Below are 25,871 nucleotides of genomic sequence, written 5' to 3' on the forward strand. Positions count from 1 at the left end.
GGGGGGGGATCCTCTTTAATCGGCTCTCCTCCTCCCACCTCCCAACGCACCAATCAACTTTCGTGGTAGGCGGGAGTGCGCCACGCAGGTGGCCAATCGCGGCCGAAGGAGACGGTGGGGCGGAGAGAGGAAGGCGGGGCCCGCCGAAAGTTCCACCCAGCGCGGGAAGTGGGCGGGGTCTCAGCGAGCGCTGTGTATCGGCTCGCAGGCTGCCTAGGCGGAGTAGGTGAATGGATCCGCAGGTAGCGCTGGAACAAAGCGGCTCGACTCGAACGGTGCGCGTGCGCAGGGCCTGCCGCACTTTCCCTACTGAGTCAGGGTTGTCTGCGTCGGGAGGGAGCTCGCGGCTGATCCTGCGGTTCGTCTGGTCCGTTCCCTGCTGGGCGGAGTGCTCCCACATCCTTGGGGTTTATCCTTCCCACTCTGCCCGAGGCTGGTCAGCTCCCCGCCACCTTGCCTCTACACCCAGCTGGAGGGAGGTTAGCGTCAGAGATGAAGGGCGGTGGCGCTTGAGATTTGCCGAAGGGAGTGCTTCTGGAACCCGCAGGATTTGAGCTTTCTGCTGACAGGAAGGCACGAAGAGGGGCGGCCCTGGGTTAGTACCCGCTGCCCACCTCCCTCCCCCCACCCCACTTTGTCCATGCGAAGGATAGTCTATGTGAAGGGTTTCATCCCGCTGCAGGGCTGTGTCGAAAAGAAGCAGGGATCTCTCCCACAGTCACACTCCCAGCAAGATGACAGCACTGCAATCATAGGTGGCCTTATCACCCAAGATTCGATGCCCAGAGAGGTGATAGGAGAATCAGGTCTCTGGCCTCCCGCGCAGGCTTGTCCTAGGGTTGCTGGGCAGAGCCTACTTCCCTGGGGACCTAGGACGAGTGGAAAGGGCTCCCGGGGCCTGAGGGGCCTAGATGTGGATTCTGCCCTGCCACCTGCTGACGTGTTGTGTGGCCCGAGTATGGTTCCCACCTCTCTGGGCCTCAGTTTTCCCCACGTGGGATCGTGCTGGTCTGGACAGTGCCCAGCCAGTCCATCACAAATCTGTCAGCCTGGGAGGGTGGTTCTCTGAAGCCAGGCCCCTTAGCCGGTAGTCCAGGTGCTGGTTGTCAGGGATGGAGACAACCAGCACCTCACTCAAAAGGCCTGAGCAGACCCACAAGGGAGGGGACCTGCTGGCCAGTGAGTCATTCCTCAACGGGCTTGTTGGGGGCCTGTTGGAGCTTCGCCTACAGCAGTGCCTGATGAGGAGTTGACCATTGTTCTCACTAGTGGGGGCACAACTGCGAGGGGACCCTCCACCGTGCCCCCCCCCCGCCGTCTCCATCCCCCGTGCGCGAGGAAGCCCCTCACAGAAGAGGGGAGGAGGCCCACCACCCCTCACATTAGCTTGTGATGGCTCCCTAGTCTCCCTCACCCTCTGGACTCCTCTAGCGGGGACAGCTACCCTGGAGGAGAGACCTGTGAGGATGTGTGGAATTGGGAAGACTCCCTGGGGGGTGGGGGGCATCCTCCCGCAGGGATGTAAAAAGAGGCAGGGTTTGACTGAGTACAGGAGAAGGGAGAGCATCTGGGGAGGGGGTGACAGGGGGAGCAAAGGGGTGGAAGAGAATTAGCCTGACCATGGGAGATGCTGCAGTGGTCCTGGGCCCCCATCACCCTGGCTGGAGGAGAGCCCCAAAGCCTTGGTTCCTGAGTGGAAGCCCTGCCTACAGTCTTGAACCGCTAGACACAATGTGTAAAGTGGATCCCAGCAGGGCTGTCCTTGGGTGTTAGGGAACGGGGCAAGGGACAGACACAGAACCCTCTGACATACACGGCTCAGAGCATAACAAGAACTTGCCTATGGTCAGACAGCAAGAGGCCAGAGCTGCCCCTGCCCAGGGCCTTGCTCTGCACCTGTGACCCTCCCTCAAGGATACTGGAAGAGGGGACCTGGTACCTTGGGTGAGAGCTTGGGATCAAAGACATTCCTCCTCCTCAGGAATGTGGCCTTTCCTGCCCTTCAAGGTTCAGACCCTCCCTCACCTGCAGCCCCTGGGAGAGGTGCCCCACTCACTAGGGTCTCCCTGAGGGGCAGGGGGGCCCCAGAACAGGTGTGAGTCCCTGGGGGTGATTGGGTCTCAGGAGGGGAGCTGCGGGTGGGGTGTGTTTGAACTCTCTGCGGGCTGTACCCCTCTCCCACACCCCTCCAGGCCTTTACACATGCTCTTCCCTCAGTCAGGACATTTTTTCGCCCTCACCTTTTGCCTGCCTTCTAGAATATCCCAGCTCAGGTGTCACCCTCAGGGAGGCTTCCTCTGATCCTCCAGGCTAGATTAGCCCCCCTGATCTGTGATCCCAGGACCCCTGCCCCCCAACTTTGCTCTGGACTCTATCACAGTCATGGTTACACCGCCCACCAGACTTTCTCCCTTTGGATGTCCAATGGTATGCCTGCCCCTCCTCAAGGCCATTTCTCCTCCTGCCGTCTCTGTCTCATCCCTCGTCCCCCAGTTGCCAGGCCCAAACCCATGAGGCACGTTTGGAGCTACCTACCCTGTCTGCACATATCCAGCCCCAGAGCCACACAGAGAAGGGGGCTTCCCAGCCCGGCAAGGCTTAGCTGTGATGGTGGGATGTTTGATGTGAACTAAACAGATATGAACTGGTGTGTACCACCCCCCCCAAACACATGTCCACATGGCATGGTGACCTAGGAGCCGTGTCACCAAGAATAGTTTAAGCATCTTGGAAGCAGACTTTCCTTTTCTCACTGTTGCCCCTGGATTTCTTAGAGATGGGCCAGCATGTTTGAATGGCATATGCTGGAGGGGCAGGAGGGGAGGAGGGTCAGTTTCTTGCCCTCCTACCCTAAAGAGGCTAGCACAAATTTGGGATGAGCTCCTGCTTGCTTCCAGGAGGGCAGCTTTCCAATCAAGGTCTATTTCCCACTATGAGAGCTGAGCAGGGGCTGGAGCAGGGGCTGGGGCAGGGCACTCCAGTCCGTGATGCCTGCTGCTGGTGACAGAGCTAGTCTCTGCCAAGGGCAGCTCCACTAGGCTGGGGGAGATGTGCCATCAGAGCCCTGCCTGAAACCCAGACTAGGGGTCACTATGCTTGCCCCTGACCCTTGGGGCAGCTTCTCCCGCATCCCTTGGTGAGGTGCCTGCCTGGGTTACAGTCAGAACAAGTAGTGTGTAAGCCAGGCCAGGAGTGGACTGTGAAAAGCCTGGCAACTCTCCTGCCCTACACAGAACTCCTGGCTGTACACATCCATGCATGTGCACGCACGCACACACACACACACACACGTAAGGACACATAAGACAGGCCCAAACACCCATAGATCTACCTATACATGCATATATGCTCACAGGCACATAAGCGTGTACGTAGAAATACACAAATACAGACCTATGCACGAGTGCAGAAATGTACAGTACACATGTACACACACACTGACTGTGACATGCACACATGCCAACAGACCCTGTATGTGTGGCCACTTGCCACTCTTGCTGGAGGGGTGCCCACAGACAGATAACCCAGAGAGGCTGTTACAGGCTGTTGGAATCCATGTTCTTCTCCCACAGCCCTCCAGTCACCTGGGCTCACCCTTCCATATTGGCCATTGCTGGGATCTCTGTGGTGACTAGTTCTGGATGGAACGGAAGTCCATCCCGGCCTGCCTCCCAGCAGGGGGCTGCCAGACCCTGGGTGATGGCAGCATGGCACAGGGAAGCTGTTGCCTGGGACAGCTCTGCTGCTGGGGGCCCAGCCTATCCACCCTCTCCCTGCCCTGCCCAGGTGCTGGGGCAGAGGGGGTAGGAGGTCAGGGCAGGTTGGGGCAGGTCAGGTGAGAGAGAGGGCCACACCCAGGAAAATCAGAGAACAAAACCTGGCAGGATGGAAGCCAGGGCCTAGAAGATCTGGGAACTCCCCAAAGCCACCTGGAGAAGGTGGAGGGGAAGAGCGGAGAGCCTTGCCTCTGGAGGAGCCTCCCCTCCCATTCAGGCTCATTTTCTGAGCAACTGCCCTGAGCAAGGGAGTGTGCAGGGCAGTGAAGTGGGACCTCAGAGGGGGAACTAGACATATGTAATTCCTCTCTCCCTGCTCCCCACCCAGCAGTGACTGCAGGCCCTTGGCCAACCTCCCCAGGTGGACTCCCTGGGGCATGCCTTTCCCAGCCACACACCAGCCCACTGGGGCCTGCCTCAGTGTGGAAGACTCACCACTCGGCCACGGTTCATCCCTGGCAGGCATTACTAGTCAATCACAGGACTTGCTGAACCATCCTCTGGCCTGAAAACCCTTCCAAGCAGGCAGGACCAGTTGATCAACTGTGGTAGACATGGGAGGTAAAACCTTTTTGCTAACGTCTCAATTCATAGCCAGACCAGCTATGCTTCTCTGTCCCCACCCCCAGCTCACTTCACTCTGACCACCTCCTGCTTCCTACTTGGTGCCCAGACACAGCACCCCTGCCTCCACACACTTCCTCATTCCATGCCTACCCCCGAAATTATCTCCAGCTTCTGAGGGGCCATGGCCTCAGGAAGCCTGCCCTGCTTAACCTCAGCAGAGTCTGCTCCTGGTCCGAGTCCTCCCCTGCAGGGCCCAGCATTTTCCACTCTCTACCCAGTGGAGCCTCCCCGCTGCGACTTCCCCTGTGTGAGCCTCCCTTCATCACTGGAGTCCCCCACGTGGTCATGCAGAGTCCTGGGGCCCATCCAGGCCTTTCTCATGACCCCAACTGCCCTCTGTTCCAAGCTGTCTTGGGCATGGGGTTCCCCTCAGAGTATGGGGGTCTGCTGGGCTGGTCAGCCTGGGCAAGTGAACATTTCAAGGCCTGCTCGGGGCTGGCTGACTTGGGACTGATGTCAAGCAGGCCTGATCCCAGCACAAAGGCCCTACCCCATGGCCCTCATGCCGGTGCAGTGTTCGCCAACTCAGCCCCGCATTGCCCCCGTGTCCCCAGTGAGGTGAGCAGAGCAGGGCTTGTCTGTCCATTCTACAGATGAGAAAACTGAGGCCTAGGAAGGGAAATGTCTTGCCCAAGGGCCTGGCTCCAGCCCCAGCCAGTTACTCACTTACCCATGGGGCCTGGGGTGAGTCATCGTGGCCCAGGTGATGGGAAGGAAACACATAAACACGAGCAAGTGGGAAGGACGGTCTGGTAGGAGGGTTGACATGCCTGCCTGGGGCTCCCACACACAGGCCCCTGTGGTCTTACTGATCAGGAGCCCACCTGACGGTTTCAAGTCTTGTTTCCTTCTGGCCCCGTGTCCAGGCTTTGCACCAGCCCTGGGAGGGCTGTCAACTCATTTGACAGGTGGGGAAACTAAGGCCCATGGTTACAACCCCAGCTGTGGCAGGGGGCTGGGCCCCAGACTAACAACCCAGAGCTCCTTTCCCCCAGCCCAGGGGTTTCCAGCTGGCTCTTACCTGGCTCCAGGCTCTACAGGGAACCCCTTGTTCTACCAGCTGTTTCCTGTCACTGGGGTGGAAGGGGGCCAACACTGCCAGGGTGGGGGCATGGGCAAGCTACTCGCCCCATAAGGAGCGGGGCTGTATCCTGCACATAGCATGTGTGCTATCAAATGCTCTTTCTACTTCCATGGCTAATCCTTTCCTACCCAGAATCTGTCCACTTTCACTACACAGTCCAGGCCCTCCTATCTCTCCCGTGGACCATCTCCCTAGCCTTCTTCGCAGCCTCCCCACCCAGCAGCCAGAGGGATCTTTTTTTTTTTTTTTTTTGCGGTACGTGGGCCTCTCACCCCCGCGGCCCCTCCCGTTGCAGAGCACAGGCTCCGAGGCTCAGCGGCCATGGCTCACGGGCCCAGCCGCTCTGCGGCATGTGGGATCTTCCCGGACCGGGGCACGAACCCGTGTCCCCTGCATCGGCAGGCGGACTCTCAACCACTGCGCCACCAGGGAAGCCCCAGAGGGATATTTTGAGAATCAGACCTGGTCCTCCCCTGCTCTGAAGCTTCCCACCATCCGGGCACAGGCCAGCATGGCCCTCAGTGATCTGGCACGGCCCCTCTCCCCACCTCCTCGCCTCCCATCAGGGTCCAGGATTCTCTGGTTGCCCAGCCCAGGCCCCTACATCATCTTGCTCTCTCTTCAGGGCCTTTGCACTCACTGGTCTGCTTGTTGGAGCCCTCCTGTCCTGGCTCTTTCCTTTGACTACGGCTTATCCTTGCCCCCAAACCAGCTCATCCTCCAGAGCCAGGGGGGGCACTGGGAAGTGGGATCCCGCCTTTCTTCTGGACTCTGTGTTGTCAGCCATGAGCACATGGTCCTGTGATTTAAAATGCCTTTGGCTCTTCTCTGCCACACTGGAGGATTCCAGAAACCTCTCACTTCCATTCTCCACCTGGGCCTCAGCCAGTCCTGCATGACCTGCCCAGAGTCAGAAGGCTTCTTACCATGAAGGGATGGCTCCCCGCTCCCACCATGTCTGGCAGGGCCTCATCCTTGTCCTTGGGCTGCAGGCCTCAATTTCCCTGTTTCAGAGAGAGCACTCCACCCACAACTCTGGTGCAGCTTATCCTTCCTCTGCAAATTGAGCCCAAACTCCCACCTCCTGGTGGACCCAAGGGTCCCTCAGGTCCCAAGCCTGGGTTCCAGTCCTGCATACCACCACTCTCAAGCCTGGAAGAGGGGCTGGGATGCGTGGGGGAAGCCCCATCTGCTGACACTGAGGTCATCCCTAGAGGGCCAGGAGAAACAGCTCAACAGCCCCAAGAAACCAGGCAGCTGGCTCTGATTTCCTTGGGGTTTGGAGGAAGGCAGAGTAGAGAGGAAAAGGACTCAGGTAAGTTTGGCTGGGCTGGCTCCCTGCCCCAAAGTCATAGGTCAAGGCGAGCCCTTTCCTCTTGCATGCCGCTCACCAGAATCTTTGCCCTGGGCTGATCTCCCCTCCATTTTATGACACTTTAGGGCTTGTGGGCAGCACCTCATGAGCCCACCTGGGGCTCTGAGGGATGGAAGCCAGGGCTTTAGGGGAGCAGGGGTCCTTGGCTGCTGGCCTCTAGCCACCGTATCACCCTTGGCCTCCCACTTGAAGCTTCTGATCCTTCTGAAGCCACCTCTGCCAGGAAAGGCCTGGAGCCCCAGTGGTTTGAGCAGGGGTAGGGGACAGGAGGGTGACTCGGGCAGGGATTCCCAGCCAGAGCAAAGGCAAGGAGCAATGATGGAGTCCGGGATGGTGCCCTGGTCCATCTTTGCCAAACCAGCTATGGTGTTTTGATTAGGAGAGCCAGCTGTGGCAGGCTCCTGACAGTAAAGCCAATCCAACCTCTGAGGCTGGGAGGGCGAAGGGGGCTGGGAATTCCCAGGGCACCTGGCAGGCGGATGTGCCAGGGGTCTGGGCTGGGTCTGCTTCGGGTGGGCCAAAGGGCGGTGCCTGGTAGGTCTCGCTGTAGCTGCCAGGCCTACTTGCCTCATTAGCATCTGCCTACTGCCAGCCTGGGCCTGTCTGGTCCCCTCCCCATCAGTCCACACAGCCGTTTTTCAGGAATTCCTCCTATAAGGCTTTGATGGTGACAGTGATGGAGATCATGTGACCAAGATGAAGTTGGGGAAATGGCCTGGGAACCAGCTGGCCTGGCCCTGACACAAGGTTGTTGTGTTGAGGCCTCAGCGCTCAGCCCTGTTCTAGGTTTCATGCCCAACACCATCCCATATGGGCTCAGCTGTCCAGCGGTCGCCTGGAGCTCTATGTGCCATGTTCTCAGGTAGGCAGGCATGGGTGGCAGCACTAGGAAACAGTCTGGGGAACTCCCCTTCTTGATGTGGCCTCACCCAGCCCTATTCCTGCCAGAGGGGCACATGCCCTCAAACCTGGGATACTCCCTCCCTGCAAAGACTAGGGTCCTCTGGGAGAGAAGAGGGACCAGTGAACTCTCAGGGCTCCTAGTGGGGCCCTTTGAGGTTGTTACAGGGAGGACCAGGGATCAGCTCTGCTTAAGGCCCCCTTCCCACCTCCCTGCCCCTTGCCATGGCTTATGCAGTCTCCCATTAGAAGCCAGCACTGCCCTGACCCCCACTGCCAGATGGGACAGCCCTCTGGCCTGAGCCATAGGGGTGGCTCCGAGACCAGGGCTGGTGGGGGTGAGGCACTGAGAAGGCAGTTTGGCCAGAGCTGGAACTCTCTGTCAAAACCTCCCCAGAAACAACAGGCCAGGCCCAAGAACTCAGGCTGGGGAGTGGCTGAATTCCCCAGGCCATGAGCACTACTGGGACACAGAGCTCCCACATAGGAGGCAGCTGGAACCCCCGGATCTGGGGTGCTGCTGTGGACTTGGGTGGCCCCTGGAGGTGCCCCAGCCTCTTCATCTATAAAGTGGGGCAATACCTTCTGCCTACCCTAACTCCCAGGGGTGCGGGGCAGCTAGGCAGGTTCTGCCTCGGAACTGTCAGAGGGAAGGGTCTCTTTCGCCTAAGGGGCTGGGCACAGACTCCCAACCACCCCCATGCACTGCAGGAGTGCCTTGGCCTGACACCTGTACCAGACGAGGTCAAGTGCTGACCACCTGCCAGACCCTGCGCTGGACATAGCAGGACAACCCGTTGTGGCCCTCAGATGACCAAGGTGTGAGTGTGCCATGTGTGTTGGGACAGGGCATGGGTAAGATGGGAGAGGTGGAGACTGGGGAGGCTGCCTGTAATGCTGACTCCACCACCGGCCTCCCCTCTCCAGGCCTGTTTCCTCCTCTACAGAATGGGGTACCGTACACCATGCGAGGCTGCTTGAGGCAGGAGGAAACATGCTGTGTGAAGGCTCCAGTCCAGGGCTGAGCTCATGTCCCCCTGCTGAGCCCTCTTATGCCTGGACAGTGGGGAGAGGGCCCCGGGGGCAGGCAGTGACCCCTGTGGGAAGGAGTCCTGGAGGGGAGGCCTGGGAAGGGGGCTTGTAAGCAGCTGTGCCGGGGAGTGTGGGCAGAACAGACTCTGAGCAGAGGGGCTGGCTCCAACAGGAAGAGAAACAGAGACAGAGGAGACAGCAACTCTTCTGAACCTGCAGCTGGTGGCTGCCCTGTCCTGAGGCTGATGTGGGGCCATGGACACGCCCAACACCCCATGGGGCAAGGCCCTGCCCACCAGCCTCATGCCTCTGCCTCTGTGTCCACCCCTGCCTACCCACCTGCCATGAGGGAGGGAAGCGGAGTCACCAGGCCCTGGCCAAGCTCCAGCCTGGTCCTACCTCCAAGTCTCAGCCACACCAGCCCCCTGCTGCCTCCTGCTCACCCTTCCTTAGCTGTCACCACCATTCGACTCCCACCCTTCGCTCAGACCCAGCAGACAACAGCCCCTGCTCTGACCCTCAGGGAGCTTTCCCATCAGGGGTCTTTGACCCATGGCTCCTGCCTCCTCAGGGCTCTCCCTGTAGAACTGTCCAAAGTGGGATCCATAGAACACTAGGCCCACCTCATAGAGAGGGTCATGTGGTCAAATGTCAGAAAAACACTGTGAACTCTGTGGCCCCAGCTGCATAGCATAGGAGTGTGTTAAAGGCTCTGAGAAGTCCTGCAGGGATATAGCTGGCTTAATTTTGTTCATCTGGCATTTCTCAAACTCTGGTGACCATACCATCAGTTTTTTGCATAATCTCCACTCCCAGCCCATGGGACTGTGCACTCAGCCTGTCCTTCAGGAGAGAAAATAGCCTTGTCTTGCCCAGTGGCTGCTCATACCATGTTCTCTTCCCCGGACTTCCTTTCTCATTTTCAGATGAGAAGCTGGGGATCATCAAGTAGCTGCTCAGAACCCCACACCCTCCCTCTGGCCGGCTCTAGGCGCCCTGAGGTCTGCTTTTCACCAGCAGGTCCGACTGCCATCCCAGCCCGGCTCCTGGGAGGCTAGGATGATTAAATGGGCACCGGGCAGAGATGAGTCGGAGCCTGGCCAGCTTCCCCCAACCAGCACCAGCCAGCTCTTGGCCATGACCAGCTCCTGTGGTCTCTAGCTCAAGGCTGCACAGGGCCAGACAGGGGCCAGACAGGGAGGCTGGTCCTCTCAGCATGGGGGCTGTGGACAGGGCCCCCTCCTCAAGCCCAGGCCAGAGTTGGGTTACAAGCTCTGAGGGTCTCCTAATGAGTTCCACATGCGAGTGAGGGCCTCTGAGAGGAAATGGGAAGGGGCTGGGGGAGGGGGAGAGGGGCCTGAGAGGGGACTGGAAACATGTGTTTGGAGGAGGAAGCCAGGGGGAGGGGGAGTGGAGGGAAGACTCTCCGCAGAAGTCTTGTGCCCACCCCCACAAGGTGGCTGCCAGGCTCCCAGCCCCTGCAGGAGGCCCCCAGGCCAGCAGTCTTGGGGGGAGACCCCTTAGAGGGCCCACTCCTCTCCAGGCAGAAAAAGCCCCAAATCCTTGGCCCTGCTTGACTGGGGTTCTGAGCCATTAGAGGCAGGATAGAACCAGGTGGGTGGGAGGGCCCATGGGGGCATGATGAAGCCCCTCCACAGCCAGCCAGCTGGCCAGCAGCAAGATCCTCATTCAGATCCAGCCCAGCTACCCAACCAGAGAGCCCTGGATGCAGCGAGGCCACTGACCTGTCAGCCCTGACCCCCACCTTTGCCCCTCTTGGCTAGCAGGTGGGCAGGGAGGCCTGGCATGTGGGTTGGCTGCCCCACCCTCCCTCCCTGTCCAGTGGGGGCCATGCCTGGCCATTCAGATTGGCCTGGTGGCTGGAAGCCTCATTAGGAAAAGGCTGTCTAGGAGCCATGTTGGCATGTGGAGTGGGGTGTCCAATGAGAGAGACCCATGGTGGTTAGGGAGCAGACTGAGGGCCTCATGGGGTACAAAGGGTGTCCCTCCCAGGAACACTGGTTGAACCCCAGGTTTCTAGTCAGCTGACCAAGGCTGAGCCTGGAGTAGGCCTTGTAGTCAGCTGGCCGGCCTGTAGCATTCTGATGCTGGGGGCCCAGACCTTCAGCCCCCACCCACCTCCAGCCACCTCCCCAGGCCATGGATTGGAGCCCTGCAGGCACAAAGTCTGTTCTTAGAGCTTTGTGTGAATTGTGAGAGCAAATCTTTCCCGCAGCCCTGTGAGGCCAGTGCTACTCTTACCCCATGCTGTGGATGAGGAGGCCAAGGCACAGAAAGGTAAAGTCAGAGCATTCCTGGCAGTAGGGACAGTAGGTACAAAGGCCCTGGGGCTGGAATGTTCCTGGTGTGTCCGAGGAATAATCAGGAGGCTGGCGTGGTGGGAGGGGCATGAAGGGAGGGTGGAGGGTGGTAGGAGATGGGGGTGGGGGAATGGGCAGGATTGAGTAGGGCCTCTTGGCTGTGGTGAGCATTGTGGCCTATACTTGAAGGAGGCTGGGGAACTGCTGGAAGGGGTTGAGCAGGGATGGCATGAACTATCTTACAAGTTTTCTTTTTATTATTATTTTTTAATCTTACAGCTTAGCCGACTCTGGTTGCTATGTTGAGAACAGAGGGAGTGGGCCAAGGGCAGAAGTAGACCAGGCAGGAAAGGAGCAGGCATCATCTCAGCAGGTCCTGGCTCCTTGTGGGGCTAGCTCAGGATGGCCTGAGTGGTGGGCAGATTGGAAGGGCTCTCACCTGACCTGCCCCAGCCTAAGCCCCCTTCCCTCACCAGAGGGGCCTCCATAGCTGAGGTTCCCCCAAACCAGAGGCAATTATCCCAACAGGAGCTTTGGGAGGAAATACAGATGGCCAATAGGCACATGAAAAGATGCTCAACATCGCTGATTATTAGAGAAATGCAAATCAAAACTACAACGAGGTATCACCTCACACCAGTCAGAATGGCCATCATCAAAAAGGCTACAAACAATAAATGCTGGAGAGGGTGTAGAGAAAAGGAAACCCTCCCACACTGTTGTTGGGAATGTAAGTTGGTGCAGTCACTGTGGAAAACAGTATGGAGGTTCCTTAGAAAACTAAAAATAGAATTACCATATGATCCAGCAATCCCACTCCTGGGCATATATCCAGACAAAACTAGAATTCAAAAAGGTACATGCACTCCTATGTTCATAGCAGCACTATTCACAATAGCCAAGACATGGAAACAACCTAAATGTCCATCGATGGATGAATGGATAAAGAAGATATGGTACATATACACAATGGAATACTACTCAGCCATAAAAAAGAACAAAATAATGCCATTTGCAGCAACATGGACACAACTCGAGATTATCCTACTAAATGAAGTAAGTCAGACAAAAAGACCAATACCATATGATATCACTTATATGTGGATCTAAAATATGACACAAGTGAACCCATCTATGAAACAGAAACAGAATCACAGACATAGAGAACAGACTTGTGGTTGCCAAGGTGGAGGGGGTTAGGTGAGGGATGGAGTGGACTTTGGAGTTAGCAGATGTAAGCTTTTATATATAGAGTGGATAAACAAGGTCCTACTGTATAGCACAGAGCACTATATTCAATATCCTATGATATGGGACTTCCCTGGTGGTCCAGTGGTTAAGAATCTGCCTTCCAAAGCAGGGGACATGGGTTCGACCCCTGGTTGGGGAACTAAGATCCCACATGCCACGGAGCAACTAATCCCGCGGAGTGCAACTACTGAGCCCACGTGTTCTGGAGCCCATGCACCACAACTAGAGAGCCCATGCAGTCTGGAGCCTGTGGGCCACAACTAGAGAGAAGCCCGCATGCCACAATGAAAGATCCCACATGCCACAATGAAGATCCCGCGTGCCGCAGCTAAGACCTGACACAGCCCCAAACAACAACAACAAAAATCCTATGATAAACCATAATGGAAAAGAACATTAAAAAAAGAATGTATATATATGTATAGCTGAATCACCTTGCCATATAGCAGAAATTAACAACACTGTAAATCAACTATACTTCAATAAAAAAATATTAAAACTGGAAAAAAAGGAGACCTCGGGACATGTCTCAAAGGGCATGGGCATCCTTGTAGAACCTCACAAACGACCCTAGCACACCCCAACTGTGAGGGGAACTGGACCCAACCCCAGAACCAGGGCAATCCTGGGAGCAAAGGTCAACTTCAGAGTTGCAGCCAAGAAGTCCCACAGCAGCAGCCCAGACGCGGGCCAGCCCAGGCCTCTGCAACAGAAAGCACCTTCTGTTTCCAGTTAGCAGGCACATGTGAGCTGCTGCCTGGAGGGTCTGGGAAGACTAATTACATTGCTTCCCTAGCTCCAAGTTCCAGAGGCTTCTGGGGGAGCCAATCCAGCAGCAGCTGTCATGGAGAATGATCCTGGGGGTGAGGGTAGGGGTGGGGGGTGTGCTGGCCCCGGGGAACACGATCAGCACTCCCATCCCAACCCTGGGCATGAGGGCATGTCCTCGGGTGGCTCTGGCTGGGGTCAGTTTGAGGGGCTCGGTGCAGAGGTGGGGTGGGGCATCACAGGAGCTTCTGGGGGAGCTGGATGGTTCCAGAGAGGCCTGCCAGGTCAAGGCAAGGCCCTGGGTTGAGCCTAGCCAGGGAAGGGCAGGGGCAGGGCAGAGATCTGGAAGAGAGGCCAGGTGAGAAGAGCAGCTGCAGGGCACCTGTGCCCTTGGCCAGGCCTGAGACCAGGAGAACAACATGGACTGGGTGAACGTGGGCCCCAGGTGCTCAGGGACGGCCACAGGTCTGAAGTCAGTCTCCATTCCTCAGCTGAGTCCAGGTGCCCAGCTGAGGAAGGATGGAGATGGCCAGGGGCTGATGTCAGTATGTTGGCTGAGTGACACTGCTGACACGGGCCCAACTCCTGCAGGCCAAGCCTCTGCCCACGGAGCACCCATGAGAGATATCAAAGTCCCACTTTCAGGAACAGGCACTTGTGCCTGCAAGAGCAGCTTAGGACTGAGAAAGGAAAGCTGCCGGAAGATGTGACTTCCTCTCCTGCCCAGGTCCCCGGTCCGACAGTGCTCAGATTTCTCATGGGTGGTAGGAGACAGTGGGGGCGGGGGGAGGCCTCCTGCTACAGGCATCGCCCAGGCAGAAGGGGCTCGAGGTGGCCTCACCTGAAGTGAAACCACTCCCCAGCCTTGCTCTGTAAATAGGGTCGGGGAGAGTGTTTCCACACAGCAGCTGACAGCGGAGGAGGGGCCGGCACAGAAAGCTTCCTCATGGCTTTGCCCCAGGCTGTCTGGCCTGGCTCCAGTCTCATCTCGAGCACGAGCATGGCTGTGAGCGCCCCACGTTCTGGGCCTCTAGAGAGACTTCCCCCAGAGTGGCCGGCAGAGTGAACCCGGGGTGCTAGGGCTGGAGGCCACTCAGCAACGGGACAAGGCCCTGTGTCAGGGCGGTGATGCTCACAGGAAGTGAGCAGGGGCCCGCCTGCCTGACACTGACGCCTTGGCAAGGTGGTTCCCTCCTCGGCAGCATGGGGCGGGGTGGGGTGGAGAGGGGGTGCTTGGAGAAAACCCCGGGGCCCAGTTCTGTCCCGCTTAAATGGCCACCCACCAGTTAAGGCTGGAGCCATTAGGGGCCCCTCTTGAGCAGATCGTTTAGGAAGATGAGGGTAATGACAGGGAGCTGGGATAGTGTGACTCACCATGCTTGTGCTTGCTCAGCGGGCTGGGTTTCCGGGATTCCCGGCAATCACAAACACCCACCCGCAAGCCTGTGCTGGCCCTAGTGGCGGCCTCGGCCTTGGTGACAGAAGAAGAGGTGGGCTTGGAGGGCTTGCCTCCTCAGCTGGGGCAAGGCTGTCTGCCGGCCCAACTCCCCCCTCACCACTGGGGATCCCCGTAGCACGGGCCACGGGGTCAAGAGACCGTAACCCTGGCCACCCAGAATTTCAGAGCCAGAAGGACTCTGGGACCACCAGACTCCATCCCCATGGACATACAGGCCAAGTCCCAGGGAAGGGGTCGGACCCGCCAGAAGTCTCCCTCTAGTCACACACGGAGCACATTCTCCCTCTGAGCGCCTCATGTGCCTGATGAGACGGGCACTAGCTCACAAATGGTCTCCACAAGGTTACTGAGCTCATTCAAGGTCATGGAGCTAGCGGGGGGGCAGAGCCGGGATTTGGACTCTGGTGGTGCCCCTGACTCCCAGAGCGACCCGGACTCCCCTGCTCCGCCCTCTTGCCAGCCTGCCGTCACGCAGCGCGCCCCCGCTGAGATCATGGGACAGAGGACAAGGATGGTGCTGGGCGGGAGAATGGCAGTTTCCAGGACAGGCTAGCTCGTGCTACTCAAGTCTCTGGAGGGACACAGGCCTGCAGGGATCCATCAGCACTTAGTCTGTCAGGTACCCCTGGGAGTGGTGACTCAGTAATGAAGGGCGGCAGGCTTGCCATGGGCAGGGGTTGGACTCAGCTGCTGCCTTCTGGCTTGGCCTTCCAGCCTACCTGACCTGCCTCCCTCAGTTTCTCCGGCAGGGAGTACAGATTCATCCCTGGAACCCTGAGGATCTGGCACAGGGTAGGTGGGGGATTGCAATTTAAATCACAGACACCTGTTCTTTCACTTCACATGTTAGGAAAATTAGGGGATGAAGGGATGGGGTGGGGGCTGGGAACTGCCACTGAGATGTACTTCCTAACAAAACCCCACTAACCTAAACACATCTTCCTAGCACAAAAAAAAAAAAAAAAAAAAAAAAATTGCAATTTGGTTTTCTGGGAGCTCAGTTACCAAAATCCAAAATTAGGAGAGATGACGGCTGAGCTGAGGCATTTATATTTCCAGGGGCTGCTTCTGAGCTTGGCAGCATGGGTGGGGGATGAGGAAGAGCCCCCGGCCACAGGGGAGCTGCCTGGGAGGGCTAGCAGGGAGTGTCATGTGGGGAGACGCCACAGGCCCTGTCATGTGGCCCTCAACTGGGCCGAGCCACCTCAAGCCCCGCTAGGCCTCCCCACTCCTCCTGTGCTTATAAGGGCCCCTCCCCAACCCCCCCATAGTCAGTCCTGCCTGCCACCAGCCCAGACCGTGTTGCCCAGCTCGGGGGCCTGCAGCACCTTCACGGGGGCGGGGCTTGGAACTGAGGCTAGACAGACAGTCCCCAGAGCAGTCAGAGCACCCTAGGGTTTTCTGTCTCCCTCCCGCCAGGAGCAACCTGCCCCTAGATTCTCAGAGCAGTGAGGTCCTGGGTCAGGCCCCACATGAGCAAAAAAAGGAACTCTTTGGGGAACAACATGGCCAAATGTGAGCCTGAGCCCTCACAGCTCTGCCTTGGCGAGGTCACACACACTGACCCCCAGGCTTGGAGATGGCAGGTCTCTGTGCTGTTTTAAAGACATATGCAGCTCTCCAAGAACCATCCTTCTCCCCAGTTCCAGATCTGTCTGGTGGCTCCGTCAAGGCAGGTGTGAGTGGCAGGAAACCCCTCAGGAGGGCTTGGCCCGGGCCACTCGTGCAAAGCCCTCCCAGAAGCCCATGGCCACGGCTCTGGCCCGCCTCCATCTGGGAGGGTCCAGGTCGGACTGTCCCAGGACATGACAATACTGTCCTACCAGACAAGGGGTGTGCTGTGTGTGTGGGTGGTGGTGAGTACCCCTCTCCAGACTGTTTACATCTGACAATGGTGATGGGACTTCCAGGGGAAAACAGTACACCACTACCTCCCAGCCCACTTCCCAAATCCCTAGCAGACCCTCAAAAATCCTCATTTTCTCCCACAGAGAAAGGGAGATTTCAGAGAAAAATTCGAAACTTGATCCTGGTGTAAACTGAAGACACGATGGGTGGCAACCCTTGCCTGGCCTGTGAGCAGAGCTGCTGCACAATGCCTTGGAGACCCTGCTCCTGTCCTGTTGCACCATCTGTGTCTTTGGAGAGGATCTCGCCTGGCCTGGCTGCTCGGATCACCAGAGCCCCAACACCTGGGAGCTCCAGCTCCACTGGCTGCAACATGGCAGCCAATGTCTCATCAGTGGCAGGGCAGCCAGCATGGGAGGGGATGACAAGCCTGGCCCCACAAGCTGTGTCCCCTCTGAGCAAGCTGACTTAGCATTGCCCAGACTCCCTAAAAGCCTCCAGGGACAGGGAGCCCATGACCTCCCGAGACAGCCAAGGGTCTTACCTGCCAATTTAGACCAGCAGGACTTCCAGGCTCTTCTACACACTAGCAGGGCCACGTGGGAAGACTGCAGCAGGTTCCTGGGGGCCTCCAAAGCGTCCTGAGCCTGCAGCCTCTTCCCACATCGTCCTAGAGGGAGTGATAGGGGCGGGGAGCCACGGGCCTCTGTTAAGTACCTACCTCATCGCCACCTGGTGGGGTGGTTACCACCACCACCTGACACAAGAACCTGAGGCTCAGAGAGGTTATGTCACCACGTTGAGGTCACACGGCTCGACCAAAGGCAGAGCCTGAGGCCTAACTGCAGACTACAGCTCTCTCCCCATCCAGGTGGAAGAGGCAGCTCCTCCAGGCTTGTCGTTCATCGGTACTCAACATAGGCTGGCTCTTGTCAGCCCAAGCTCTTAGGTGTTCAGACTCTGCTCCCACCTGGAAGCTGCAGAGGCTGGGAACCTCATTAGCTGCTTGGTACTGACAGCTCCCGGGAAGATCTAACACCGCCCTCCCCCCAGGCCCCAGGGCAGGGCAGGTGTGTTGGAGGGTAAATACCTCTCTGGCTGGCTGGGCCCCAAGAAGCTGAATGCATAAGGCATGGACGACACCCAGACATATGGGAAACACTTGCCTGGCTTTCCTGCAAGGATGCAGGGGAAGCTGACTATGGAACCCTCACGAGCAAGAGGAAAGGCAGGTGCCCGAGGCCTCCAGGTCTCAGCTGAAGCAGCCAGCCAGGCCAGCCAGAGGGACAGGGTGTAGGCAGGGGCTCTGGCTGTCCTTGCTCCTGAAGACCCCGAACGGCTGCAAACAGGGTGTGCTGGGCTTCAGAGGTGATCCTGGCAGGGGCCCTCCCAAGAAGCCATTTTCATTCTCCCTTTATAGGTCCTGGGGATGGGGGGACTAGGTCTCACTCAGAACAAGCCATTTCACTGACGAGCTCCATCAAGTCCGTTTTAATGTTCAGTTTCCTCTGCCCTCATGCATGCAGAGGAGGAAGCCATCAGGCCCCAGTGAACATGTGTGGGGCAGAAATCAAGGCCACTGCAAAGCCGCCCCCCTCTCCAGAGTGCTTGTTCCTGGGTAAATCAGACACAGATGGGCCCACTTTGGGCCTTTTGTCAGATTTATAGGAAACTCCTGGCTCATCCAACCAATGAGTAGTCCATTTCTACGCTGGGAAAGGTCGGTGGGGGAAGCCAGTCATACGGTAGAAAGGTTCGTAAGGGAAAAGTGGACTCCGCTTAGGACTCCAAGGTAGCAAACATTTTCAAGTGGCTCCTTCACATTAAACTAAACGTGGTCATCTGTGGGTATGTGGGGCCTCCCACAGCCAAGTGGAGAGTCTCCAGGTGCGGACGGCTTGGGTGCAGGGCAGAGGTGCAGGACCCCTGGGGCTCTGGGATGGATGTGATTCCCAGAGCTGAATCCCCTCTATTTATTTACCCAAGTTCCCTAGTACAAATCCCCGGCCTGTCACCCCCCAAATCGACCGAGCTCTTGATTCTTGCTCCCCTGATCATGGTGGTGTTCTCTGCATGATTAGCTGCTGGTTCTCCAGACACTGCTTCAGCTTGTCTTCTGTCAGTGTCAACCGCTGCTCCAGGATGGAGACTGTCTGCAAAATAAACGGTCAAGCTCAGAGGATGGAGGGGCCATCGGGCTGCCCTGGGGATGCCCTCAGGCAGTCCCGCTCAGCTGTCTCAGCCCGCTGAACAAATGCCAGCTCTTCCCACCCAGGGCTCCTTCCTGGCGCCTTGTCTCTGGTCTTCATGTCCACTCCTGCTGGTTCGGGATGGTTGTTCTCTGATGTTTGTTGGGCAGCGGGAAGGACATAGTGAGGGAAAGTAGGCAGCAGGTCCCATAGTCCTCGATCATTGTCCAAGACAGCCAAGGGTGAGGAATCCCCAGCCCCGGTGGTCTGGCATTTAGCCTGGAGTTCCAGAGCAGAACCACTTGCTCACGTGGGCCAGGCTCTGTCCATAACCAACCAGAGACCGTCAAGCATCTCCATTCCAAAGGTGAGAAAACCGCAACCACAAAAGAAGGCGCCCCACCTGGGTCCTGCCCACACCTCAGGCCCTTTATCTCTACACCTGGAGGGGCTTCCCAGGCCCTTGAGCCCAGGAGGGCCTCTGCCTGTCCGAGTCCACTGAGGACCATTGCAGGAATGTGCTGTTTGGGGGTTAGGCCCTAATTCCCCGGTTTTGAGCCCATTTTCTCCTCTGTAATGGGAAGGATAATGCCAAGCTCACAGCAGTCCCGGAGACTGAGAGGTGACAGCATGGTGCCCATGTTGTCCACCATGACAATGCCTGTCATGTTGACTTCCAGACGCAGAGCCTTTGCTCCCTGGCCTCTCCTGCATACCCAGCATGATGGCTGGCTTGTGAACCTGGCTTCCAGACAAGGCTGCAGAAAGCTGCCCCCTTCCTCTGGCTTTGGACAGAGTGTTGACAGAGGGGCAGTGGTGTCCAGGCCCACACCAGGCCCTGGGCAAGTCCACTGTGAATGAAGCAGGCTTGGTTCCTGTGCCATGCAGCCTACCGGCATCAGAAAGGGGTCAGATTAAGAAACAAAACTTTCTATTAATTTTACTCATTTGTGGGCTTTCCCAAGAGGTTTTGCCACCTTCCCTGAGGCTCCATGGAGGCTCTGGGCCTTGGTCCAGTAGAAAGGAAACTTTCCTTTCACATATTTAATAAAACATTGAAACATTTTGGGAGGGAGTTTCCCCTCTAAGACTGCTATAAATTTTTGCAGCATCCCACATGGATGTCAGCCGCTCATGGAGGCTGCTCCTCCTGGCGGCTGGCCCCTTCTAGATGAGTTGGCCGGGCTGCAAAGGCTCTGAGCCCTGGGGCACAGGACAGAGCCTGAAAAGTTACTGCCTGTGGAATATGAACTGCACCCTGAGAGGTAGAGCTGAGCTGAAAGAGACGGTCAGATTCCCCTCTGCTGGCCGGTCAGCCATGGAGGGGGTCTGCAGCTCATAAAAGTGGCGGCGGAAACAGCCCCCGGCTGGCCCAGAGCAGCATTCCTGGAAGTTTCCACTGGCTGCTGCAAAACTCACACTGAGCCAAGCTCCAAAATCATTCCTCATCCAGACTTTTTCCGATGGCTCTGGACTCCAGGCCCCAGTGGGGGAGCCAGCCAGCTTTTCCTCTTCTGCCCAGCACCATCCCCCTCCCAACACACACACACACACACACACACACACACACACACACACACTTAAAATTTTTTTTTTTCTTCACAGGGACAGAATTTCCAAATGTGGAGGCAGCGGGTGCTGGGCCAATGTCAATACCAGGGGTGCCACGCATTTCACGAGGCCTCTACTTAGTTCCATGGGGGGCCCATACTTCAGCTCGGTAGAAATATGGCATTAAATCTGATGATGTTAAATTTCTTTGAACAGAAAAGCATCGCTTATTTCACCTCCAGCCCCCTGAATGGAGGGAGGGTGTTGGGGGTCCTTCCTTTGGGAGCTATGAGGGGATGCTTCATAGCACGTTAGAGACAAACAGGCTGAAAAAAAGTCCACCCTTCTCAAACCTGCAGCTTCTCCCCTTTCCCAGGCAAGCTTCTGGAAGAGTCACGTCATCTCTGTGTTTGGTGTCCACTTTCCCTACTCCCTGCGCCCCCAGCCTACTCTGCCAAGATGCTCAGTGGCGGCCACCATCCAGAGATTAAGTCCACCCAGCTCTTCCCCGTCACATATGATCCCGTCCAAACCCCTTTTGAGCTGGAAGGATGGGCCAGGAAGAGGAGGACGGACACTTTGGATTTCTGTGCATTAGAACACAGTCTCTGCTTCACAAATTTGTCTTAATAATCCCATTCCACTAAAGCATGGGACCTCATTTTCATGGGAAACGGTTATCCCTCCTGATAAAGTGAAGCCTGGAAACCCTGATCTCCGATTTGCTGATATGCCTTCCCTCCACCAGGAAAGGGCTTCCCCACTGATGAAAAGGCTCCGATCAGGGAAGCCAAGTAGCAGAGGTCAGACACGCTCAGGGCTGGCAATGCACACAGCGAGAGGGCAGGCAGGCCGGCCACCTGCAGGGAGTCAGCCAGGCCACCACAGCGCGCGCCACGGCCACCGTGCTTCCCCAGCTGCTGGGGCCCCGTGCGAGGAGGGAGCAGCATCGCTAGCAGGGACCGATTCCAGGCCATGTCATGTGGCTGTGTTTGCAGCGTGACCTTTACCTGTTGGTTCAGAGCAATATCCCCACAACCAAGTGTCAGGGGCACAGCAAGCCTCCATGAGTATGTGCTGCCTCAGCACCCAGAGGGCAGAGCAGAGCCCGCAGCCGTACCCTCCAGAGGCTCGGGGCCACGCCAAGCAGGCTGCTCGTGGCTCACCCCACCTCGTACTCTGGCCCAGCCCTGGGAATTCTCGTCCTGCTACATGGTGCCCATGCTCCCCAGGCCCGGAGACAAGGCCCGCCTGCCCTGGAAGGTGAGGAGAAGCACTGGAAAGGCAGACACCTCTGCAGTCCCTCTAAGTCCACACTCCCAGCCCAGTCACCTTGCTTTCCTTTTATTCAAGGGTGAATGACCTGGTCCCAGCCTCTCACAGAGTCCCCAAGGAGTTGAAAGCTGGGTGTGGTGGCAGGTGTCAAAAAAGGAAATGGCCCTGCCTGACATGGGTGTCCGTGGGCCTCTGACTTAACTTTAAGTAGGGCGAAGGGAAACTGGAGAAGGGGCTGAGGAGTCTAGGGTTCTGGCTGCTGGGCAGACCTGTCTGGGCAACGCGTCTGGGAAAGACGGCCATTAGCCGGAACTCCTTCATTCTGGGGTCCAAACTCTTCCACAGAGAGGGCCCTCCTGTCTGTTGACCTTGGAGAAACCAGGCAGCTCATGCCCTCTCCCTGGCCCTGTGCCATCCAGACACGAGGTCCCCTTTGTAATTGGGTGTGAAGCCCAGACTCGAGGGAAGACCCAGGACTGGGTTCTGGGGGGCCATCCTGATTCCTGACACACTCTGCTCCAGGGGCTGCTCGACAGCTGACACTCACGGAGTGCTCACAGTATGCCAGGCATTCTATTCCATACAATGACCCCTCAGGGTGGGAGCCTGTATCACCCCCATTTTTTCCGATGAGGAAACCAAGGCACCAACCAAGTGATACTAACTTGCCAGAAGTCACACAGCATATAAATGACAAACCTGGACTGTGAACCCTGGTGGCCTGGCTTCAGAGTGCTGGCTAAGGCACCGGGAACTGTGCACCTTTGCTCTGTCCCCATCCACCACATATAAGGAGAGGCCTAACCTACTCCTTCCCCCGCCGCCCCTGCCCCCACCGCTCGCTCTGGCATCACCTGAGGGCTACTGGCCCTGTGACCCAGCAGACCTGCTTGTCCCCCACCCTATGGCCAAGCTCAAGCAGCCTGAGAACATGCTCCTGGACCTCTGTGCTTACGCAGAGGCAGCCACCTTCTGTCCTGTCCAAGCCACTTGGTCTGGTGGCTCTGGATTAAATGAGCAGGAGCGGATGGAAGGGCCATCCCTCAGGGTCACCCAGCAGCGCCCTCACACCATCAGGCCACCCACCCTCCAAGGCAGTTCCCAGGCCTCAGACACCTCCAATGCCCATGAAGTAGAGTCTCTTATCTGGCTAAACATTTAGGTTTGGAATTATCACAGAAGTCACAGCTATGAAAAGGCAATATTATAGGGTTAAAAGGGACATACCGACAAGAACCTTTTAATAGATATGCAATGAGAAACGACCCTAACACCTTAATTTCAGATGCCTTCTCTCACTGGGGCGTTTATGCTGCTACAGCGTAAGAGATCAGCCCCCAGACATGCTCTGGTACTCGCCCTGGTCACTGCTGGCGCCCCACACCTCCCAAGACTGGGCTTGACTTCAAACAAGGCACCTCCCTCCCTGAATGGGAGCAACAGGAAGCAGAATTCAGACTCCACGCCCGGACACTGTTACCCCTGCCCAACACTGTCTGCCTCCCGGGGTCATGGCCTTCACCTGCAAGCCACGCGGGAGCCCCTTGGGGCAAGGTCATAGGGGATCCATAATTGTCACCTTCAAAGTCACACCTGTCTGAGGGTCAGGTGGGGGCTTGTTTCAGAACCACCTTCTCCTGCTGTTACCAGCGATTTCCAGGAAGCCACAGCCCTTTCTCATGGAAAATCGTTTCCTTAGAAACACTCCCTTCGCTGTTGAATGAATTCTGTTGTTTCTCTAGACCAAGGGTTGGCACACTCAGCCTGCTGTCTGTTCTTGTAAATAAGGTTTTATTGCTGTGCCCATTTGCTTACATATTGTCTGTGGCTGCTTCCTGGCTACAGTGGCAGGTTGAGTAGTTGTGACAGACTCTTATGGCCCCCAGAGCCTAGAATATTTACCATTAAGAAAAAGTTTGCCAACCTTGGCCCTAGACTCTTCACTCACTCAGATCCTCCCCAGGCACCACGCTGTACTGGCCTGTGCCAGGCCCGGGGTGACAATGGCCCAGAGCAGACAGACTCAGCTGGGCCCGCAGGGTGCGCAGCAGGTTGAAGAGGCAAGCGCTAAGCAGCTGCGCAGACCAGCGGGGTGCGCTGGGAAAATGGAAGGCGCTGCTTGGTCAGAGCCAGGTGAGGTGGCCCTAGGAAGGGAGTGAGCTAAGACTGAGGAGGAGCTCACCAGGAGAGAGGGGCAGGAAGGCCCCGAGGTGGGAGGGAAGGCGACGAGCAGGAGAGGGGCCTCAGAGGAGGCAGGAGATGGGGCCGGGCCCTGCAGGCCATGCCTGGCGGCCTCATCTTCAGCCGCAGAGCAGCAGGAAGGTGCTGGGGGTTCAAGGCCAAGCGGGGATGAGACCCCTCTGACTGCTCCATGGGGATGGCCCGGGGCGTGGCTGTGTGGCTGTGACTAGGCATGATGGAGGCAAGAGAGAATGAGAGGGGATGATGGTGGCTTGGACTGGGGGAGAGGGCTAAGGAGGAAAGTGGACAAAATCAGAGCTATCCATGAGGTATGAACCACCACCATCTGGTGGTGAGTCAGATGGGGGACAAGAGAGAACACGCTCCTGAGGCCGAGAACACAGGCTGAGGATGGGCCCCGCAGGAGAGGCCAGGGATGGGCACCACACTGGACAGGCTGCGGCCCCTCTGAGAGGGATGGGAGGGTCAGGCAGGCATGAGGCGGTGTCGGAAAAAGCCTGGTTATTCTGGATTTCTCAGATCATCCTCATTAATAGGGGGAGAGGGGGCTGGGGGGAGACTGGGAGAGGGAGAGGGCAGTGAATCCACAAGCCCCTGGATACTGGAGAGGAGAATCCAGTGTGGGTGAACTGGGGGCTCTGGCCAGGGCTCATCAGGACCATGTCAGTGATGCTGCTGAAACCCCCTGGAAAGCAGCCTGGTCCCTCAATGGGCACTGATGGAGGGACGGCCCAACCCAGGGACCCAATAGGGAGGAGGACGCTGGAGGCATTGGGGAACAAACCCAAGAGCATGGAAGAGGCCAGCTCGGGCTAGGGGGCGGGGTTCCCAGCATGACTCGCCACTGGAGCTCTCCGAGGAAAATCCCCCTGGGAGAGGCTCAGCAAGGTCATCTCATTCAGATCCTGACTTTCCTGCCGAGTGGGGAGAAGACATTGTGATCTGTCTCCTATTGGGGCAACATTAACAGGGCGAGAGACTTCTCTCGCTCACAGTTCAACAGTGTAAGACGTTTTATGAAACATCCTGAAGGGCCTTCTGAGTGGTGTAAAAATAACCAATTTTAAAGTGACAGGCTTTTATTTTTAGTCCCCTCTGAATTGTAGTGCTGCTCAGAGAAGTTGCACCAAAATGCCTGTCCTCAGCGATAAGTCTGGTACCTGGGGCCCCCAACTCCAAGTGGGAGGGAACACAGCACTGGGGACATTTTGACAGAGCCACAGGTCCAAACTTCGCTGCCTCAGATGCCTTTTCTCTACTGGCATCGAGTCATCAGGTGTCTGCACCCCACGGGGCCCAAAGTGGCCTGCGTGGGACAGAGCCTGGGTTTGTGTATCTCCACTGGCCTCCGAGGTGGTCAAGGGGAGAGCCTCCACCCCTGAGTCCTGTGACGGGGCCTCACGCATCTGTGATGCTCGGAAAAGGCAAAGTGGGTACGTGGGGCCTCCGCCTGACTCTACAGCCGCAAGGGGCCAGGCCGCGATACTCCCGTGGGCTCCATGCGGGTCCAGGGAAGAGTTCTGCGGGCAATGCACGGAGGCGGCGGGAGTCCAGGGCTCCCCGGGAGAATAAATCCCCCACCCTCGGAAGGGGTGGAACAGAGCAGAAGGTGGGCGGTGCAAGTTGCCCACAGCCTTGTGGAGCAGCGCACAGTTCTTTCAGGCCCACATGCTCTCCCTGGGCTCTGTGGGCCCTTCCTTTGCCCCCGCTTTCTCCTGTTGACCGCCCATTTCCCAGGCCCCCACTTCCTCACAGTGTGTCCTCCCCTTCTTTCAGCCCTGCCAACCTCTTTTTTCTCCTCAGCCTGGTTTCTTCTTGAGGTGGGCTTGTCCTCCATTTTTCCTCAGCTCTTTCCCCCCCAGTACTCATTTCTGTCTCCTTTTCATCCCCTTTTCACTTTGTGTTTAGGGAGAAGGCAAAGAGAAAAGCAGCAGGATGTGTCGGTCTGGCCCACAGGGACTGAGCTCCGCGTGGAGTCCAGGCCCCTGACTCGGCTCACGTGCTCTGGGGCCGGCAAACCTGGGAAAGAGGGTTCCAACCCTGACAGGAGGCCCAGAAGGCCTCTGTGAGGAGATAGCACAGGACAGGCCAAAGAAAGTGTGTTCCAAGCACAAGGTGCAAAGGCCCTGAGACAGAGAAGAACACAGCACACTCTTGGCACTGTCAGGAGGCCAGTGTGGTTGGTCTGGAGTGATTGAACAGGGAAGAGAGTA

General features: G+C 57.4%; 1 protein-coding gene and 1 long non-coding RNA gene across 4 annotated transcripts in view; one reads left to right on the forward strand and one right to left on the reverse strand.

Moving 5' to 3' along the window:
* Positions 1-42: 42 nt before the first annotated feature.
* POC1A (POC1 centriolar protein A) overlaps positions 43-25,871 on the reverse strand; it is a 94,220-nt gene continuing 68,391 nt past the window's right edge. The window contains exons 11-13 of one of the 2 annotated variants that reach the window (XM_027120989.1): positions 16,986-18,594; positions 4,212-4,319; positions 43-562 (exon numbers count right to left, since the gene is read on the reverse strand). In XM_027120989.1, coding sequence (XP_026976790.1) covers positions 18,496-18,594 — 99 coding nt within the window. In that variant the 3' untranslated portion in view covers positions 43-562; positions 4,212-4,319; positions 16,986-18,495. The remainder of the gene's footprint in view (positions 563-4,211; positions 4,320-16,985; positions 18,595-25,871) is intronic. The other variant, XM_027120990.1, reaches the window with a different exon arrangement.
* Positions 6,106-11,756, forward strand: LOC113627957 (uncharacterized). Of its 2 annotated transcripts, XR_003435825.1 has the most exons (4): positions 6,106-7,724; positions 8,474-8,583; positions 9,721-9,814; positions 11,031-11,756. It is a non-coding gene; the product is annotated as an uncharacterized LOC113627957 (long non-coding RNA). The 2 variants fall into 2 exon arrangements; XR_003435826.1 differs by lacking the exon at positions 9,721-9,814.

Source organism: Aethalodelphis obliquidens, unplaced genomic scaffold, assembly GCF_003676395.1.
Source record: "Aethalodelphis obliquidens isolate GAN/ISIS:26980383/991018 unplaced genomic scaffold, ASM367639v1 scaffold22, whole genome shotgun sequence".
NCBI lineage: Eukaryota > Metazoa > Chordata > Mammalia > Artiodactyla > Delphinidae > Aethalodelphis > Aethalodelphis obliquidens.